The sequence below is a fragment of the Delphinapterus leucas genome, chromosome 2 (genome assembly GCF_059928025.1).
Source record: "Delphinapterus leucas isolate spDelLeu-1000000601 "Yukka" chromosome 2, BTC_Dleu_Yukka2, whole genome shotgun sequence".
Lineage (NCBI taxonomy): Eukaryota > Metazoa > Chordata > Mammalia > Artiodactyla > Monodontidae > Delphinapterus > Delphinapterus leucas.
The window spans coordinates 67,762,471-67,783,091 of record NC_143130.1 but is presented as its reverse complement, the minus strand read 5'-3'; the positions used below and the strand labels follow the sequence as shown (position 1 = coordinate 67,783,091).

The following is a 20,621-nucleotide window of genomic DNA, read 5'->3' as shown; positions in this document are numbered from 1 at the left end:
TTGCTGTGATGTATTCAGGCTTTGCTGCAGTTAAGTGGCTATGTACATTATAATAACAAGATTGGCTATGGCACACCAAAAATATTGACAATGAATAGTATTCTGGATAATCACAGATTGCAAATCCTCTTAAATGCATTCGACTCTAACAGATATATTTAGACTTAGATGAACAGTAGCTGGGGGAATTTCTTAAAGTGTCAATTGGTGTGAATGAATAAAGATGGCTTTAAAGGAGCTATACTGCTTAGGGATTAAGGCCAACTGGAAAAATTCACTTTCACAAAACAAGCCTCCAAGCTCAAGAGAGCAGCCCCTCTTTATTTGATTGAAGCGTATACACTTCAATCCTTAGGACTTGTGCTGGCAACCCTGTGATTGTTCATCTCTCTCCATTTGTACAAAGAAGAGTTTTTAATTGTGCATAAGTGGGAACTTGCAACTCCTGTGAGACAATCTTTGTAGCAACAACAAAGAGGGGAAAAATTTTAAGTAGCAGTCATTTTTATTTTGGCTTAACAGATTTTAGCAGGAAGACTCTGAATATGAATCGGCTTCATTTTTAAATCCTAAAGAGAATTTCTGAAACAGCCCATAAGGTGCCACTTTAGTTGAAGGCAATTAAAAAAATCCTAGAATAGCAAGAAAGAAAATCACAAAATTTGTTTGGACATTGTAGGGAAAAAAGTTACAAATTACATTAACTCCTTTCCTCCATCCTCCCTGAGTCTATTTGTTCTTAAACTCCTACATAAAATTCTTCCCCAGTTTTTGGAGGTGGGAATGGGACAGGAGGTACGATGCAAATAGTAAGAAAGGTTTATATTATTTAAGATATCGCTTGTCATGATTTAACTGCAACAATGTCAAGCGTTATACGCACTTAATGAAAGGGATGGTGCAGACTTTTGGATGGTGCAGAATTTCTCCCCGTAGGTAAGTGGTTCTTCTCAAGAGTCAAATTCCAGTCCTTTCTTGACAATGTGGGCATCACTAGAAAAAGGTAGACGCTTATTAGAAGTCACTTCTCTCTAGGTCTTTTGTTTTCATAGTCCTTAAGGACCACTGGAGAAGGCATTTTCAAACTTAAATTCTTTACAATGTTGAGCTACCTGGAAACTATTAGAAATGGGGTTCCTCAAAGTGAAATGTCAACAGAGGGTACCCAGCTACTTGGATTTCCTGCAGGTACCACTTTTAAAGTGGACTTCACCATATTCTTCCAGCCTGTAAGAAAGCTACTTAATGATGCATAAAACTAATTATTATTTAAAAAGATTGAATCTGAATGGTAGCTGTTCACAATGTGGAAAATCACACTTTTTCATGGCCTGTTTTCTTTTAAAATGTATGCCCTTTTCCCATCCTTAGTGTGTTCTGTACATGTAAAAATAAATACTCTTCACGGCAGGACCTGGGCTCGGAGGCCTTAAAACCCAATAAAAGAGTCCTGTAGTTTAATGGTCCTTAAATGCTCGACATCTTTTTCACTTAATGTAAAATCCATCTGATCTTATAGCCATGACTGAATTACAGATATATAATTTTCTTCTATTAAATGTTAATCTTCTGACTTGGCAGAGCAATAGAAGCTCCAAATTATTAAGAAGGCAATAACCTCTCTAAACTCTTTCCTGAATTCAGAATATTCTGTTATCTTGAAAAAAAAATTGCAAACCTGTTTAAAATATAAAAATTGGGCTCATTAAGTAAACTTGATGCCAAATATCAATTATAAAAGGCATTGTTTTTATCGATGTCTCTTCTATTATTTCACTATATATATATGTATGCACGTGATGTACGTATGTGTATATACACACACACTTATAACTGGAGAAGCAACCCTCACAAATCTTGGCTTTTTTTAATTTACATATGACATTTTTGTAACCTTCTCTTTTTGGTTGAATTCATTCATCATCAATGTTTGCTCATGCAGGCACAGATAATGAAAATGCCCTCTAACGCATAAATGATGCCACATGCTCTATTATGCTAAATACAAGCGCTCTCACTGCCCAGGGAGCCTTATTGGAATGCCATCTTTGCTGCAGTTTCTTCTTTATTTTTTCCTTTAAGTCTCTACATTCACGACTCTCATGAGCCAAAGGTCCATATATACTGTAAGAAACAGAAGCCACGTTAAGAAGCAGGTTAGTATTTACCTGGAGAGGCTAGTACAGACAGTCTTGTTTCATACAGCCAAAACCAAAACACAGGGAAGAATTTAATTTCCAACAACAAAGTCTTAAATCCAGTTTAGTTGGAGACATCACTGAATGAAATGGGAGCTGAAATATGTATTTTCCATTTTACATTTTGCGCACGATATATTTTATGGTGCCATTTGCTTTTTTTCTCTTTCTGAAAATTACTCATAATAATTGTTTTTTTCCTCTCTGAAATTTATTCACAACATTTAGCAGCCAGGAATAAGGTCCAGGTTCTTCTTCCCCTGCCAGACATGTGCAACCACATTTTGCATGATTATCACAGGCAATTCTCTTTCAATCCTTATTTTGGTGCCAGAGGTACTGCCATGACTTTGATGCACGTAACTTGTAAGATGAAAAAGGATCACCACAAGGTTGCAGAATCCAGTGATGAGGAAAATAAAGAGGCATCAAGAAGCAGTTTTCTTCTGCCATGGTGAAGCAGATGTCAAAAGAAGCTTGTAACCACTACTACTTCCCACTTGGCATTAGTGTAAGCAGGCACTGATGTATCTAGTCATCATGGACACCAAAAATCAATTTGAAACTCTTCCCTTTTCTTCTTTGAAACAAGTGGACTGAAAACATGAACCACGTTCTCAGTAGATAAGAAGCTCGTGTATGAGAACAATATTTAGGTCCTTGTTAGAAGAAAACTGGATAACACTGGGAGAAAAAAGTGCTCATGTTCTAAAGCTACAAGATTTTTAAAGCAGCGATTATCCAATGCATTTAGAATAATAGAAAAATTTAAACTGTGTAATGTTGGTTAGGGTCAAGAGGAAAGGTTTAAATAAAAAACAAGCTATAAGAAAGATTAAGCTAAATTCATCTGGAATTTTAGAATAGCACAGGTATAGCTAGTGATTAGAGTCACTGTATTATTAAATTTTAAGATGTTCATTGCATTAATATTTGATTTTATTTTAATAGTTCTTTATAACACTGACCCTCTATCAAAAGGAATGAGATTTTCTGATGAAGCGGGAATGATAAAAAAAAAAAAACAAGCAACCAATAGTAATAAAGCTTTCAACAAAGGACTGCGCTCCAAAAGGAATTCAGCGATTCTTTCAGACAGCACTCACATCTTAGACAACTGATTTTCCTCTTGGCCTAAGTTCAGACTTCATAGTCTTCCTGAATACAGAATAGAAAAGAAACCAGCATCACCCATTGTGCATGTTCCATTTGTTAACTATCTAAGAAGCTTTCGCCTTCAGTGTTGTACATGCAAGCTCTGCCTTTGACCCAAAGGTGAGTGAATGAGAAAATGGGATTAATTCAAGGTTACTTGATATTGCATTCTACATAGCTAACTGAAAATGGGTGTCATCATCTATACTTTGCATTCTATCATTCTCTCCCCCAAATTCTCCAAAAATAGCAAATGGACTGGTTTACCGTGTAAATCTCTTACAAGATGTTCAAAACAATATTTCACAGAAGACATTTTATTGATGGTTGAAGACAAAATAAAACATATATAAACCCATATAGGGGTTCCCTTCCCACCCCTAATAAGGAAAATATAACACTGAAATGTAAGTATTCAGTTAAGAACTTCTCTACTCTAGAGCTTCAATAGGTGACCTAAAACTCATGACACAGAGCTCATGCTGAAGGACAACATTAAATATAAAAATTAAAGAATCCAAACATTGTTTATTGTATATACCTACCTAAAGAATTCAAAAGAAATCCGTTTCTGACTTTTCGCTTCTGTTTCTATACTGAAGAAACACAATGGCTTACTCTTTGGTGGAATAAGTTATTGATATTTTGATGGTCCTTTGTCCTTGTTATTACACAAAAATGGGATCAAAAATCTGGTTCAGGATGCTCAAAGATTATTGCTAAGGCACATTTTGCAATTTAAAAAGCTTGGCTGCAATGATTCATTTGTTTAGTTTATTTGCTAACAGTCAAATTAGTCATTTTCAATCTGAATTGTAAATAAAATATTAATAAAATAACAAAACATATAAACTTTCCTTAATGAGATGTAGTTAATAAAAATGGTTGGTTATAATATTTACTATAAACATGCCCAATTTCATTATTTTCTTGCTATCTATATTCTTACAGTTTACAATGTTATTGCACTTTTGTCTAAAACCTTAAAGATCTGTCTTCTAAAATCAATTTTCTAATGCTAATTTTGCAAAAAAATTGCATTTCACATTATTAATCTCATAAGTGCAATTTTCCTATAAATAAGTACAAAACATTTGGAGGATGCATATATAATGAGTGCTTTGCTACTACAGTAGCAAATGTCAGAGTAATTACTAAAAAAAGTCTAACATTTTTGACACTTTGAAAAATCCAGTATACCATTTATCATAGTTCTCTTCATACTGTAAAAAGAAAAGTCATTACAAGTGAAAATTAAGATACCGTTGTGGAGATTATGAGGAAATTTTATTATAAATTCCTGATATATTCCACCCTTGCCTGTTCTTAGCCTAAATGTAATTTAGCACTGCCAACCATTTGTGAAAAGAAATTTATTTTAAAAGGCATAGAACTTACTAGTGTAGAGAGAAAAAAAATCTGTACCTCCAAAAGAAGTCAAAAGCACTCATTAAGTTACTTTAATAAAAATGGAACTTGGCCAGCCAAGTTACCATGCATTCCTTGAAACTGCATTAGGTCTCATGGCTTGACTGAACATCTGAAAGATCTCTTGATCCACTTAAAAGTTGCTACCAACCCAATTAATTTCTCTGGAAGAAAACTTTAATAATTATTTCAGCCTAATCCCTCTTCATATGGACCCACTCAGATGACTCATGTTTTATTGAGTACTCAATCAATTAAAAATAAGTAGCCAATCCAAGGCAAAGTGTTATGTTGTTTATCTAATTGTAAAATTAACTTATAAAGAATATAAGATTTGAACTGATATTGAAATACTCAGTAACGTATTTGTCTAAGTTAAAAACCTACTAATGGATCAAAATATACTTTATTTTAATTATACTAGCACCAGCAGGGAAAGCTGAGGGAAAGTGAGGTCCAGAAAGGCCATGGAGTTGCACACAGAATGCTCGGCACCAGCAGGGAAAGCCACCATCGGCTGGTGGGTGCTGATGCTAGCACACAAGCCCTTGCCGCATCTGTATGATCTGGAGTAAGGCCGCCTGCACATCTTCATCCATGTGACCCTTGGGAGAAAGAAGAAAGGGGAGGAAATATTTTATGTCATCTTCATTTACACACAAATTCTAAAGACAAGGGCTTTATAATAGAACCTTGTTGGTTGTGATTCACCAAATGCTAAATCCTCACCATCGTGGTGATATTCTAAAGGTTTTATTGGAAAACAGAGTAGCGCTCTATCATAGAAATAGAGAAAATCAATTTAAAAGTAGTGCACATCAGTTGCTCTTAACATCTATTGTCAGAGAAGAGACGGACAAACCTCTTTCTTTTTTTTACATAATGGCTCAGATGATAGGGGTAGCATAAGTTACAGATGAGCAAAGTAAACTAAAAGGAAATTTTTTTTGCTTCTGCTGAGTTTTATCTTTTTTAATTAGAAAAGTAACTAATGAAAAATACCCATATTTATCTTTTATACATAAATAGGATCATATATATTATTTTGCAACTTGCCCTTTCACCTAGTTATTGCCTTAATTATTTTATTGATTGATTGGCCACACCGCGCGGCTTGTGGGATCCTAGTTCCCCAACCAGGGATCGAACCCAGGTCCACGGCAGTGAAAGTCCGAGTCTTAACCACTGGACCGCCAGGGAATTCCCTGCCTTAATTATTTTAAATTGTTGTGTAATATTCCACTGTATGGATGTATCATAATTTCTTTATTCATCCTCCTAATGATGGGCACTTATGGGGTTTCCAATCTTTATGGGCAGATTCCTAGGGAAGAAATTGCTAGGCCAAAAAAGCAGACTCAATTTTTACATTTTGCTAAGTACTACAAATATCCCTGTATAGAGATAATAACGATTTACACTCCCACCAGCAGGGTATAAATGCCCATTTCCCACAATGCCCTGGCCAATGCTACAGACTATCATCTTGTTTAAAATTTGCCCATCCCAGAATTGAAAAATGGTACCTCCTTGTTTATTTGCATTTCCTCCTTTACTGGTTAGGTTGAGACCTTTTTACATGAATGTTATCCGCTTAAATTTAGAAAGAGACACTTTAAAGTTAAAAAGACGGCAAGAGGTTGATTAAATGCAAGTCAGTATGGTGGGCTTAAAACAACCCCCCTTCCCTTTTTCTTTGCTTGAGCACTTGAATGGGTTTCAGCATAACAGTTCCTATTAATATAAAAAGTTTTGCTTCCAAAATCTGTTTCTATAACAGCAGGATGTTTAAATTCCAAACATTAGCCATAGTTGACTAAACTGAATTTCTTAGTTAACTTTATGATGCCAGAAGGCAAGACTATTTCAGATGCCAATTGCTTTTGTTATGTTTCATTAGGAGTCAGTGGAAAATAATTTTGAATTTCAGAAGCATACATGAAAAAAAGTTGAAAGCCTTGTCAGTTTGCGGTCTTTCAGCAAGAGTATGCTGTTCCCCCCTTGGCCAGTATCAGAGCCAAGTGAGTTCCTCACCCTCACTAACACAGATCTTCTACACTTTTCTACTGTTTTCCCTCCAAAGAACTCCCCATTCTGCCGCCCGTCAATAGTCTTGAATAATTGCAATAATAATATACTTTCAAACCCCAGCTTATCGTCTATCTACTAAAAAGAAAGTAGCCAAAGATGCTTTATCATATCATTCATTCTTTTACATTGGTTTCCCCCTCATCTCCTATAGAAAAGGCAGGCTCTTTTATTTCAAGAATTTGATATCGCAAAATCTTTTCCTTTTTATTATTTAACCTAGTTTTTTCTTTCTTTTTTTTTTAAATGATCTTCTCTGAAGTTTTCTCTCAACACCTTTTTTTTTTCAGTGTGGACACTTCAAATCCTAAACAATTTCTATTACATCTCACTTGCCATTCTAACATTGTCTCGATTGTCTTCCCCCCAGAATCTGAGAATTTTGGAGATGCTGATCACAGGGTTTCTACAGAGCATTAAATATAAAATCCTTCATATGTTAAACATGTTTCTTAGTGTGATTTTTTTTAATAGCTTTCTCATTACACCCCCCAAAGAGGGCAATTCGTAGTCTTCTGCTTCACTGAGATTAAGGCTCAACAAATAAATATTATTGATATTCTAGCAGAACCATTTTTTTCTTAAATTATTAAAATTCTGTGCACATTTTACTTGTCATTTTTGCACTTTTTTGGTATTCTCTACCTTTCAAAGAAACACTCCTGAGCTACCAAGAAACAATGAAGTCCTTCCTACTCTCCTCTTTTAGCTAAAGGACATGTGTGGATGTCAAGGCATCATCTCCAGCTAGCAATACCATTAACGTGTGCTGCCATCACATGTTGCCAAACTGTCTATAAAATGAATGACAAGCAGATGGAGACAACACTAAATTTAAGATGCTGTGTTGCCATACAGCTTTGTAAATTTCTCTGGGAGATAATGCAAGCCATGATTAAAAGAAACAATTTTAAAATAAGCATATGGGGGTTCAACTACTTTAAACATCAATGACTTTCACATAAATTTACTGGAAAATAAAAAATTATTTTCTCTGAAACAATATCCTAGCCAAAGGAGTAGTTCTTCTTTACCTGTGCAGCACTAAGAAGGTGTGTCCGATAAATTGCAATTACTTCTTGGTGCTGTCTGTCAGCATCCTACAAGTGTGGAAAGATGGACAGATCAGAATATCAGCATTCACGTTTTCAACCACATGAAGGCTTGTGACAATGCTGTCCTCAGGCTTGATGCTTCTACACGGTAGTATTATTTTTCTTTTTTTGCGGTACACGGGCCTCTCACTGTTGTGGCCTCTACCGTTGCGGAGCACAGGCTCTGGACGCACAGGCTCAGCGGCCATGGCTCACGGGCCCAGCCGCTCCGCGGCATGTGGGATCTTCCCGGACCGGGGCACGAACCCGTGTCCCCTGCATCGGCAGGCGGACTCTCAACCACTGCGCCACCAGGGAAGCCCTACACGGTAGTATTATTAAAGTGCTCCTGCTACTTCTTATAACAAACCACCTTGGACCCACCAGATGCAAAATTCCATTGCATAACAATAGTATAAACTTTTCTAAAGAATGTGTGGACATTCACAGTGAAAGCAATGCACTTACCCTAGGTAACGTGAAATTATTGCCTGAGTTCATATCTAATGCCATGAATTACCCAAATACTTATCAACTTATGCTTTGGATTATTGCAAAAATTTCCCATCTCATCCCCTGTCTCTAGACTTTATTCCTTTTCATGCTTCCAAGACTGAGGTAGCTCTTTCCTCGCATCACTTTTGACTCAAAAACCTTGGGTGACACCTCATTAGATATAAGAGAGAAATCAAACTCATCAGCTTGATTCTCAACAGTCTCTACAACTTGACCTCAAACACAGCTCCCATGCCTAGCCAGGCTGAGCAGCCTTTTACTACCCCTGGGGCATGCCACTTGATTCCACCTCCATGCCTTCCTTCACACTATTTCCTTTGCCAGGGAGAGTCTCTATTTTCCTTCCACCTACCCGAACACCATCTAGCTACAAGTTCCGGCCAGGTACTCCCTTCCTCTTTGAAACCAGCTCCCACCACATCAGTAATCTTTCCTTCCTGGGAATTCATATCACTTAGAATCTGGGATCATATTCTTAGTTCTATATTTGATATTTTTTGTCTCGTTATTTTACTTTTCATGGATCTATATTTTGCCTAACTGCCCAGACCTCCTTGGGGACAGGAACTGTACACTCTCTTTATCCCTGACAGTACTTAGCATAGTGCCATGAACATAATAAACATATTTCTGAATACTGAAGAGACTACCATATCCTTTCGATAAGATCCAAATCAGTAATATGTCATCATTAATCTGTAGGGCAACGGTGTCATAAAATGAACACTTTAAAAAATAACTTTCTTCTATTCAAAAATAACTCATGACAAACTTCTATAGAATAGGAAAATATTACCCAACAATTTACATTTGGTTGGGCTATGTTTTACTTAGCCCCATAGCTCATCCAATTAAAAAAGCAAACAATCAGTTCATATTATCCTATTTTTATGGATGAGGAAGCCAAGGGTTAAGAGGAAATGTTCCATGTCACTCTCTTTTAACTGGCAGGGCTTAGAACTGAGATCCCAACTTCAGCTTCTTAATCCAGATGCTTTCTTTTAATATATAAAGGAGATACATATCCATATAGGTATCTATATGAATATATATACACAGATGTTTTCTTTTAATATGTAAGGATATAATGTATAAAACCATAGGAATGCCTACCTTCATTCATAAGGATAAAAGACTATTAAAAAAACTCCCTTCAGTTTAGTGGACCAATATTTTAGAGAGTGTGCTACAGTTGGAAAGCTATCAGATTTGGAGTCAGCAAGTCCCAGGATTAAATCCTAGCTGTATGACCCCAGGCATATTTTCATCTTTGTTTCCTTAAGAATTAAATAGGGGGGATAAAACCTTGTAGGATTGTGAAGATCAAGTTTAAATATCAAGTATGTAAAATGTTTTGTGTAGTGCCTGGTATACAGTAAGCACGCAAAAAATGATATTATATCATTAGTATAAGTAACTATTAGCAAAAATGATTACATTCTTGGATCTGAACATAGCCAAAGATCAATCTGGTTTCTAAATGAGATTTTACGAACAAACAAACGAGACCCTGCACAGATCAGCACGAAGCCCTGCAGGCCCCGGTTACTCACCGCCAGCTGCTGCTGCAGGGACTTGACCTGGTGCTGCAGACTGCCAATCAGCTGACTCTGCCTCTTACTGGGACTCCTGCTCGCGCAGGTGAGCTGGGAAAGGCCACTGAGTGCTTGTTTTAGTCTTTCCACATCGCTGAGCAGTTCAGTTATCTTATAAAAAAACAAAGGAGTTGTGGGAGAAACATGTATTAGTCACTTATTCACTTACAATGAACATCTTTACACAGAACTCATTCCTTGAGACACAAAATTTATCTTTATATACCAGAAAGTTGAGGAATGAACGCTGTCAAGATTGTTATCAACAGTATGTACAATATATAATTTCCTCTCAGTAAGGGGAAAACCTTTCATAGTTAAGAAAATTAAATGAAATCATAAATACATGTTGGTATGTAGTATATGCTTAATAAATAGCGACAATTGTAAGTAGATATTAATAACTTGCTATTATAATTATACATTATATTCATAACTGACTTCCAAACAAGCTGAGAGCACTAAAATTCTGGGTCATATGAGCAGACATGTCAGAAAGTCAGTACTTGTACCTGTCCACTGAGGAGGGCTGGGGCTGTGTCTGCTTTCACTTGTCACTATACCCCCAGCATTAAGCGTAGTACCTTGCAGGTAGAAGGCATTTAATAATTATTTGTTGAATGGGTAAAACTGAACTCAATCTCCATGATTTCTCATCTTCATAGTACATACTTTATTCAACTACCAGTATTGAAAATATTATTGAGCACCTATTCTGTAAATTGTACCATGAGAATGAATGATAAGATGGAAACATAAGTTATGAACCTGCTCTTAAAAACTAGTTGGAAAGGGCTTCCCTGGTGGCGCAGTGGTTGAGAGTCCGCCTGCCGATGCAGGGGACACGGGTTCGTGCCCCGGTCCGGGAAGATCCCACATGCCGCAGAGCGGCTGGGCCCGTGAGCCATGGCCGCTGAGCCTGTGCGTCCAGAGCCTGTGCTCCGCAATGGGAGAGGCCACAACAGTGAGAGGCCCGCGTACCGCAAAAAAAACTAGTTGGACAGACTAACCACATCATTTTTTTTTAAAATACTTATTTATTTGGCAGTGCCGGGTCTTAGTTGTGGCACACGGGTGGGATCTTTAGTTGTGGCATGTGGGATCTAGATCCCTGACCAGGGATTGAACCCAGGCCCCCTGCATTGGGAGCGTGGAGTGTTAACCACTGGACCACCAGGGAAGTCCCAACCACATCATTCTGACACGGTAATATATATGTTGTAAATGGATGGCAAAACCAAAATACAACATGCATTTTGGAAGAGGAACAGTTTACTGTAGGCTAGATTGGCCAATGAAGGCTTTAGGAAGGAGGGTTAAGTGATGAAGTGGGCATTAAGGAATGTAGAAGATTTAAGTAGGTAGAAAGGAGGGGCAAGATATTCTGTCTGTAGGAAGATACGGGGAAAGGATGTACAATGAGTTGGGAGGGCTCAATTTACTGGTATGGGTGAGTGCCAAGATCAAGTCTGGTGAGCTCTGCAGCATCCTTAGTTTCTCATAGCCCAGAAACACAGTATTTTTTCCTCCTCTCCCTCACCATTCTTTAGGTACCTTAAAACCCACTGGGTTTTGACCATTCATTTTTGAGGCAAGTGAATCTTGAGTTTCCCCATCTTACCTCAATTCTTGGCTGTACCAGCTGAGGAAACAAAAGGAAAACTGCTTTTGATTTTTGTTTGTGTGACTTTACCTTTTTGTCAACTCCAAATCTTTTTTTTTTTTTTTTTTTTGCATACTCGTAGTCAAACTAAAAAGGTGGCATTTAATGGTCACTTTGTTAATGCTTTTGTAAACTTGTCTTGTGGAGTGCTACGGTAAAGAGTCCTATTCTATTCTGGCAGTTCTGCTCTGGGGTTTCCAACACCAAGCCATGCTTACCTAAGGTATTATTATTACCTTATTATCTTTAGCTTCGATCTGTTTGGCGGATTCCTGTATTCTTCTCTGTAACTCTGTGATTGTTGTTAAGGACTTATCGCATCGTTCCTGCTGATCCTTGATTTCTTGCTCAATGCTGAAATGGAGCAATTCCTTCTCATCTTTTGCAGACAGTTCCTTCTTTTTGGCATGCAAAACCTCCTCACATACTTCCTCATACTTCCTATTCAGATTGGCCAATTTTTCATTTAAGTTGGAAATCTGTGTCTCCAAATCACTTTTCGTTGCTTTATATTTAGACAAATCAACCACCTCCCTAGTCTCTAATTTTTTTAATGCTTGTTTCGTATTCTGAATCTCAGACTGGAGTTTGGAGACCTCTTTGGTTTTGTTTTGGCTCTCTTCTTCCTTTTCTCTCAAGCTAGCTTTTATGATTCCAACTTCTTTCTCAAATGCTTCCTTAATCTGCAAATGCTCTGCCCGGGGCACAGAGGAGTTCTTCTGATTCTCTAGCATCTGCCGCAGTTGGGTCACTGTCTGCTGCTCTTTCTCATAATACCTTTGCTTACTCTTCAGTTCTTCCTTAAGCATCTCAATTGTGCCATTAAGAGACTTTTTCAGGGCCTCAACCTGTTCCAGTGGAACATGCTGTTTCTGCAAAAGAGTTTGTGCTGCAAGCATCTCAGAGGTCTGCTTGGCATTTTCCTCCACCAGCTTCTCTTTCTCGTTCTTTACCTCTGTGTATTTCTGCAACAGGTCTTTTAACTGTCTGTTCAGCTCTTCTGTTTTTCTGCTTAATGCTCTTTCCATTTCATAAGAATTCTCAACAAGAACATTTTTATCCTTTAGATCCTTCTGAAGAGTGAGGATCTCCTTCTTTAACTTGTCATTTTCTTGCTTGCACTTCTTGGCCTCTTCTTCGCTGATGTGATACTTTTGTGTCTGCTCGGATAACTGTTCTTTTAGTTCTTTCTCGGTAGCTTTAAATTTTCTCTCACACTCTTCAAAGCTGATAATTGGGGCATATTTTAGCTTGATGCATTCTTGTATTGTGTCAAGTTCCCTTTTCTGGGCCTCGATCTCGGCATGCAGTGTTACAATCTCCTCCTGGCCTTTTTTGTAGTTAGCCAATATTTCGGCACTGTTGTCCTGGACCTTCTTCATGCTCTGCCTCACAGCACTCATCTTTTCCTCGTGCTCTCTTAGGCTGATGTACTCAGCTTTTACTTGGTTCTGAGTGTTTTCCAGGTTTCTTTTTAATATTTCATTCTCATTTTTTATTTTCACAAATTCTTGATTTATATCTTCACACTTCTTCTTCACGTCTACTAATTCTCTGCTGGTTTTATCCAATGTGCTACTCAAAGCAGTTTTAATCTCTTCGTGGGTTTTCACTGGCACATACTGATTAATCATTATCTTTTTCAAGTCAGTGTTTTCAGATGTGAGCAAATATATTTTCTCTTGGTCGTCACCACATTTTTTATCAAGTTCAGATAGCTGCTTCTTAAGTTCAACGATATTAGATTTCAGGGCCATTATCTCTTTTTCGTGTTTCTCTGGAGGTATGAACACAGTTTCCAGGCGGCTAACGTTCTTACTTAAACTGGCATTTTCCATCAGCAATTTCTCCATTTCCAACTTCTTTTCTGTATATTTGTGTGTCACATCTGAAAGCTTTTTATTCAAATCATCAACAATTACATCACGTGACTTTTTCATTTCTTCACTTACTTTTAAAGGGACGTAATGATTTTTCATTTCAGTCGTTAAGTTATGCACTTGTTGGTTGAGGAGCTTATTATCCAGATAGACCTTTTCGATCTCCTTTTGTAGTGTCTGATTTTTCGACGTTAACTCACTGATTCTCTTCCCAAGTTCTCCTGACTTTTGCTCTAATCTGCTCTTGAGCTGCTCATGTTCTTCCGGCTTGACCTGCTGAGCCAGTTTGGCCTTCAAATTCTCAAGTTCTCTCTTTAACGGTCTAATTTCGCTAAGTGATCTTTCATATTCCCTTTCCATCTCTATTAATTTTTTTGCCTTCTCGTTTACTTCATTTGACAACAAGCTCTTCATGTTTTCAAATTTCTCTGCTGGAATGGAAAGGGCCAGCTTGGATGACAAGTCCTTTAACTGGCCTTCCATCTCGGTGACCTTTCTCTCTCTCTTCTCTCGCTCCAGTTCACACATGCTCAATTCCTTCTGCAGTCGCTTAGTCTCTTCCATTAGCTTGCCTTCATCCCTCTTAAACTCTTCGACTAACATCTCATTTTGTTTGATTTGGTTTCTTAATTTCCCCACTTCTGCAGACGCACCTTCATATTTCACTTTCATGTCTTTCAACTGATCCTTCAGTTCCTCTGTCAGTCTGTGGTTCCCAGTAGCTGCGTCACTTGTTAGGTGCTCTTTCAGGGCAAGAAAATGTGTCTGCATTTGTTTCACTTTACCTTCTGACTCATACATTCTCTTCTGAACATCTTTCAAGGCGTCTTCTAGTTGCTTTATCTGCTCATCTGAATCCTCTTTGACCCTTTCACATTCCAATGCTAAGGCTTTGCACTCTGCCACCTTGTGAGCCAGTTCATTTTGGAGCTTGAGTCTGTCTTGTTTTGCAGAATCACAGAAAGTTCTCATTGCTTCTAATTCTTTCTTTAAAATTTCATTTTCTGAATATGAGGTTTGATTAGGTAAGGCCAGCTCTAGTGGTCTTAACATAGATCTGCTTTGCATATGGGCTGGCATACCTGTGGAAGTACACTGCAAAAATAATAATAATAAAATAAAATATCAATTCCAAAAGCCTAAAGAAGACACTTACTTATTTACCAAACTTATTTACCAAACTTACCATTGGTAATACCTATCCACACATGAATATCAACTTTATCAACATACATTTACTATTTCTATGTTTTATGGCACATAATGTGCTTAGAACTTCAAATTCTGAAGAAAGTCATCAGAACCCTTGAGTAAAAACAAGGCTTTCACAATTTTAAATCTGCAAATAATTCCATAGAATATTATTTTCTAATAACATATATTGACTTCTAAGTTCCCTCAATGTTAACTCCAGTGTACTGTTGTTTAAATTATAAAAATACTACCAAAATAATCCTAGCTAGTATAAGAATTGTCAAGAGAATGATGTTAAGCAACTCAAAAATAGAAACACGTTTTCTTCTCTCAAAAAGAAAGATAAATTAGAACTTAGCATATGATCTTACTACAAAATTGGATTGACATCTTGTTTCCTCTATTAAATGCTAACAAAAAGAAGTACAATTTAAGTTCTCATTGAAATATTTCATAAGTATCAGAACATATAACCATGAAAGATTAACTATTTCTATTTTTCCCCAGCCACCCTATTATAGTAAGGGCTCTTTTAAAGTCATGTGCTATGAGTAAAAAAGCCATGTGCTATGAGTACAACCCACTATTTTAATAGGCAGGTTTTACTGTTGTTCATTTCAATCCACACTGCCTTCCCATGGATGAAGAAGAAAATTAACAACATGGAATAATTTCTCAGCCTCAGTCTGCTTCTAATTATCTTTCAACTTACCAGTTATCTTTAGACTAAGACTACTATCATCTACCAACAAACTACTTACACAGCTTCACAATTTCCATACTTATTTTATTACAATCAAATATTTATCTTATGTTCTTAAATATTATTCAGTTGATTGACAACCAGTCTCTCAACTTACAATCTTAGAAGTTTCCAGCTTAGAGTGATCTTAGACATCATATAGGCTAATTCACTCTTCTACAGAAGAAAGTATGTAAAAAAACCTTTAAAAGACCAAATATTTATCAGTTCTGCAGTTCACAGAAGGTACTAAAAATGCAAACCTTGTATTTACTGGAAACTAAAAGTGAGGAGCAGTTAAACAAGTAAGAAAATCAGATAACACTCTGTCTTGGAAGCTTTATTTTGTGGTGAATTTCCAAAACATAGAATATATATTTGAATGCAAGGAACAATACATTTAAAAGTCAAGACAAATGCCTTTTGAATTATTCATACCTGTCTCCCCCTTTAATGGGCAAATATGAAGAGGTGACCAACTGCTGTTAAAGAATAGAGGGCTACTGTCAAAGACAATGAAATTGTAATTCAAATCTCTTATTTAAGTCACTGTCACCAAAAATACTCTAGAGGGCACCAGACACAGCAATATCTGCTTTTATTAAACTCAAGACCACAAGGCCAACTTTTCTTTGATAATGAAAACCTTATTCAATGTACATATAGATGATAAATATACAATGCTCTTTTCCTCTTTTTAAAAAGGCACAATTATTTTTATAAATATATTTTAAAATAAAATATTACCTGTGAGTCTGTCATGTACATTTGACCTTGTTTAAGAAGCATATCTTCTTTTCCTAAATAAGTCCAAATAAATGATATCTTAAATATCCATATCAAAGAAGGCTAAGCATTAATTTGGTGTTATTATCTCCTTTATTATTCAAGTAAAAAAGAAGCATGAGTTACAACATAAAATTATCCTTGTTCTAAAATATCCATATTTTTCCTTATTATTCCTATATACATAAGGAAAGTATGTATATTCTTTTGAATAGATACTAAGTTGGTTTTTATATTTTATTTATTTATTTTTGGCTGTGTCAGGTCTTAGTTGTGGCACGCGGGCTCTTCACTGCAGTAGTTGCAGCGTACGGGCTCAGTAGTTGCGGCGTATGGGCTCCAGAGAGCGTGGGCTCTGTAGTTTGCAGCACGTGAGCTCTCTAGTTGAGGTGCGTGGGCTCAGTAGTTGCAGTGCGCGGGCTTAGTTGCCCCACGGCGTGTGGGATCTTAGTTCCCCAACCAGGGATCGAACCCACATCCCCTGCATTGGAAGGCAGATTCTTAACCACTGGACCACCAGGGAAGTCCCACTAAGTTAGTTTTTTGAATTATGTAAAATTGTTAGACTAAATAAGTTAAATGATTATTATGAAATATGTATATTAGTCAAAATAAAAATGGTGTTCTTTGCAATTTATAGGATAAATATTTCGATTGTAGTTAGCTAATGGATAATTTAATATTCAACAAGAAGCAAAAAATTAGATTTTTCTAGAGAAATTGTTTAAAATTGGAGAATAAACAAAAGTGAAAATTATGTATAGTCTTAAAATAATAAATATTTATGGAACATCTAATTTTAAAATGCTTACCTGCATTGAGACTATATCCAAAGATTTCTCCAAATTAGAAAACTATGTTTACGTCTCTTTCCATAAAAAGCAGACACCAAATATCACAAGATAAATGTCTAACATGCGACAAGGCAAATTTGGTAATGCGTACAATATACAATTTAAAAATCTAGGTCCTAAGGAAAATCAGAGCCTCAGTGATTACCAGATTTTATGTTAGAGACTACAGGAGTCATTTTAATCTCTTCCTAGTTCCATGTTGAGGTATAACACACAAGTAGTTGGATGAAGTTTTGCAGCAGGAATATCATATACGGTTAGACGAAATAAAGAGGCATAAACATTCTTTTTTTTGCTTGAACTGTAATGATAATCTATACTTTTATACTTACTGTTACTGAAATGACTTCCCGATCCTAAATGATTGCTCTGAAATCAGAAGGATACATTAAAACATTTTAGGTGAATACTGCTTCATTTTGTTAAATTCTGTATCTATTTTAGCTCTAAATGATCCAGTCATTAAAACCACATTTTCAACAGTCCTTGTTTCTCCTGGGTATTATTCTACTCGAACTTACAGAAAGGCAGAACACAGTTAGAGAGATCAGTTGGGAATAAACTACTTCACTCAGCATTTTAATAAAAGCAGCCAAGTATTTCAAGGAAAAACTTGACTGCTCAAAAGAAAAAAAAAAAAAACAAAAACAAGCTCCAAATGAAATGAAACAACCTTGGATGCATACTCTCTGCTGTTTCTTTACTTCAAAGGAAGGAAATGCCACATTCACCTCTATAAACCAATTTACTTTACCACCTTTGGGGAGCACGAACCCTACCTCATCGCCTGTGAAACATTAGCCTAACCCCCTCTTTCAGAATTTATGGAACACCAATTACCTTTGAAGGTAAAAGGAGACAGAGAGCAGGAAATGAAACTGAGGCAAAGAGCTACATATAGTTCATAATAAATCCATCAATACATCAGTTAGGAAAAGGAGAATAGAGAAATTTTAGATACTGTGAGTTAAAATATATTTGGATTGCTCATCCCAAGTAAGCTAGACACAAAGAACCTAACATAAATTAAAATACTATACTTTTGAGAGTAAAGGTATGCAGATGTACTTCATGTTTGTGTATCTGTCTATATTAGTACTAATAGCTATGTGTCAGACTCTGATAGGTGACCATGATAAAAACGGCCCACAGTTCCATAACTAAATTAATGTCCCATTAATACTTATTGCCCCAAGGGTATGGAAAAGTATCTGTAAACTTAGGTAAGCTCTTTGTTCTAAGTAATATTTAATACTAGAGTCTGTAATAGGTAGTAAATGTGCTTATACATGAATGGGTAAGGGGAGGCCAAGGCACATAAGGAGTGCAAAAAACTTAGTTTGGGTTCATTACCTTGACTTGATGACTCAAATGAAAACAAATGCATGAGTTACAACATAAAATTAGCCTTGTTCTAAAATATCCATGTTTTCCCAAACCTGCTCTATAAGGAAAATGCCTACATATTAAGTATTACACGTAACACAGCAATTCTGTTGGCAGTTTATGAAGACTTTTAAGTATGTGAGATGATATAGTAGTGGATATTCAATATTTATAAATTATGATTCCTTAGTTTTTAAGGACTGCTCTCATAAATACTGGGTCACATATAAAGTGGACCCTGTAATTTTCTTTTTGAAGGTTATAAATAATTTCTAGTATAAAAATTCATCTGACTGGGGAAAATGCCCCCATTATATTGAGTGCAAAAACTTACACAACAGGATAAATAATAAGACTACCTGTTGAATTCACGTATATAACACAAGTTTTGTTCAAACAAAGGTCTGAAAGGATGTCAGGTGCTAAGAGTGCTGGGCTTATAGGTGTGTTTATTTTCTACTTTTAGTTTAACTATATTTTTAAATTTTTCTGAAATAAATATATGCTGTTTTATAAGAAACAGTAAGTATTTTCCTATAGTTTATAATAACCTCATTCAAAGTTACAGACTTGTCTGAAGCTACAGAAAACCATCTATTCTTAAGACATGGGAGTCTACTCTTAGGAGAAAAATAACACAAAAACAGTACCCAATTATAGGTTTCAAACTTTGATGAATACTTCAAAGGCCCACATACACTTCTGTATTTTCTCCAGCTGAGTGTAAAACTAGTATTGTAGTTAGGGGCACAAAATGCCTGAGTTCAGGTTCTGGCTCTGACACTTACTCTTATTTATAAAACCCCGCACGGGTAAACTGCTTTTGCCTCAGTCTCTTCACTTATGAAGTGGAGATAAAATGAAAACATACCATACCAAGCTGATGTGTTTATTAAATGCATGTAAAGTGCACAAAGCGATTTCTGGCACATGGTTGGGGGTCATGAACTTGTTAGCTATCACTAGTTTCACTACTAACCTTAAAAAAAGTCTTCAAATGTGGAAAGAGATAGAAGGCCCTATACTAGACTGTTCTTTAGCTTATAAAACTGTTTCTAAATAATTTCAGAATTCAGTCTATAAATATAAACACAGGTTTTTGGTTGTTTTTTTTTTTAATGTATCAAGGCATAACTCACCTGCAATAAAGTACACAAGTAATACAGTGCAATGAATTTTTGCATATGTATACTTTGTGTAATTACAACTCAGATCAAGATATAGAACCTGTCTAGCATGCCCAGAAGTTTCTTCATGCCCCGTCCAGGTCAGTAACCGGCCACCAAAGGGTGGCCTCTATTCTGACCTGTATTAGCATAGATTAGCTTTGTCTAGTTCTGCACTTCACAGAAAAGGAGTCAGGCAGTATGTGCTCTTTGTGTCTTGATTTCTTTCATGCAACATTACGTCTTGAGATACATCCATGTCTTTACATTCTTTTTCATAGCTACACCCATATTTTTAAACTTACACACAAAAAATTTATTTTTGTTATGTACTTTGGAGTTATATTCCACAATAAAGATAAAAGACTCACATTGAATCAGCCACTCTCTTCAGTGACCCCAATGATGAACAACATTTATAAAATATATATTTTGGCCTTGCAGAACAAATCTATGGAGTTAAAAGTCTGGAGAGTGGTCACCCTTGGTGCAAGGAGCAAGCGTGAGGAGGCTTCTGGGTACTAGTTATGTGGTGTTTCCTGATCTGGGATGTTAGATTTGTGAAAATTCTTCAACTTATTCACTTTAACATGTTCTTTTTAACGTATATTGTATTTTGATTAAAAGTTTAAAGAAAACATAGTCTTGGGGGCTTCCCTGGTGGCGCAGTGGTTGAGAACCCGCCTGCCGATGCAGGGGACACGGGTTCATGCCCCGGTCCAGGAAGATCCCACATGCCGCGGAGCAGCTGGGCCCGTGAGCCATGGCTGCTGGGCCTGCGTGTCTGGAGCCTGTGCCCCGCAACGGGAGAGGCCACAACAGTGAGAGGCCCACATACCACAAAACAAAACAAAACAAAACAAAAAAAAAACATAG

At 36.6% G+C, this 20,621-nt stretch overlaps 1 protein-coding gene across 9 annotated transcripts in view; it reads right to left on the bottom strand.

Moving 5' to 3' along the window:
* Nucleotides 1–5,170: 5,170 nt before the first annotated feature.
* The window catches only part of UACA (uveal autoantigen with coiled-coil domains and ankyrin repeats), a 98,791-nt gene continuing 83,340 nt past the window's right edge, over nucleotides 5,171–20,621 (bottom strand). For 7 of the 9 annotated variants that reach the window (XM_089907046.1, XM_089907045.1, XM_089907044.1 and 4 more), the window contains 7 exons: nucleotides 17,526–17,562; nucleotides 16,301–16,353; nucleotides 11,974–14,712; nucleotides 11,696–11,716; nucleotides 10,033–10,185; nucleotides 7,904–7,969; nucleotides 5,171–5,386 (listed from right to left, as the gene is read on the bottom strand). In XM_089907046.1, the coding sequence (XP_089763172.1) occupies nucleotides 5,315–5,386; nucleotides 7,904–7,969; nucleotides 10,033–10,185; nucleotides 11,696–11,716; nucleotides 11,974–14,712; nucleotides 16,301–16,353; nucleotides 17,526–17,562 (3,141 nt within the window). In that variant the 3' untranslated portion in view covers nucleotides 5,171–5,314. The remainder of the gene's footprint in view (nucleotides 5,387–7,903; nucleotides 7,970–10,032; nucleotides 10,186–11,695; nucleotides 11,717–11,973; nucleotides 14,713–16,300; nucleotides 16,354–17,525; nucleotides 17,563–20,621) is intronic. The other 2 variants (XM_022579914.2, XM_022579915.3) reach the window with 1 other exon arrangement.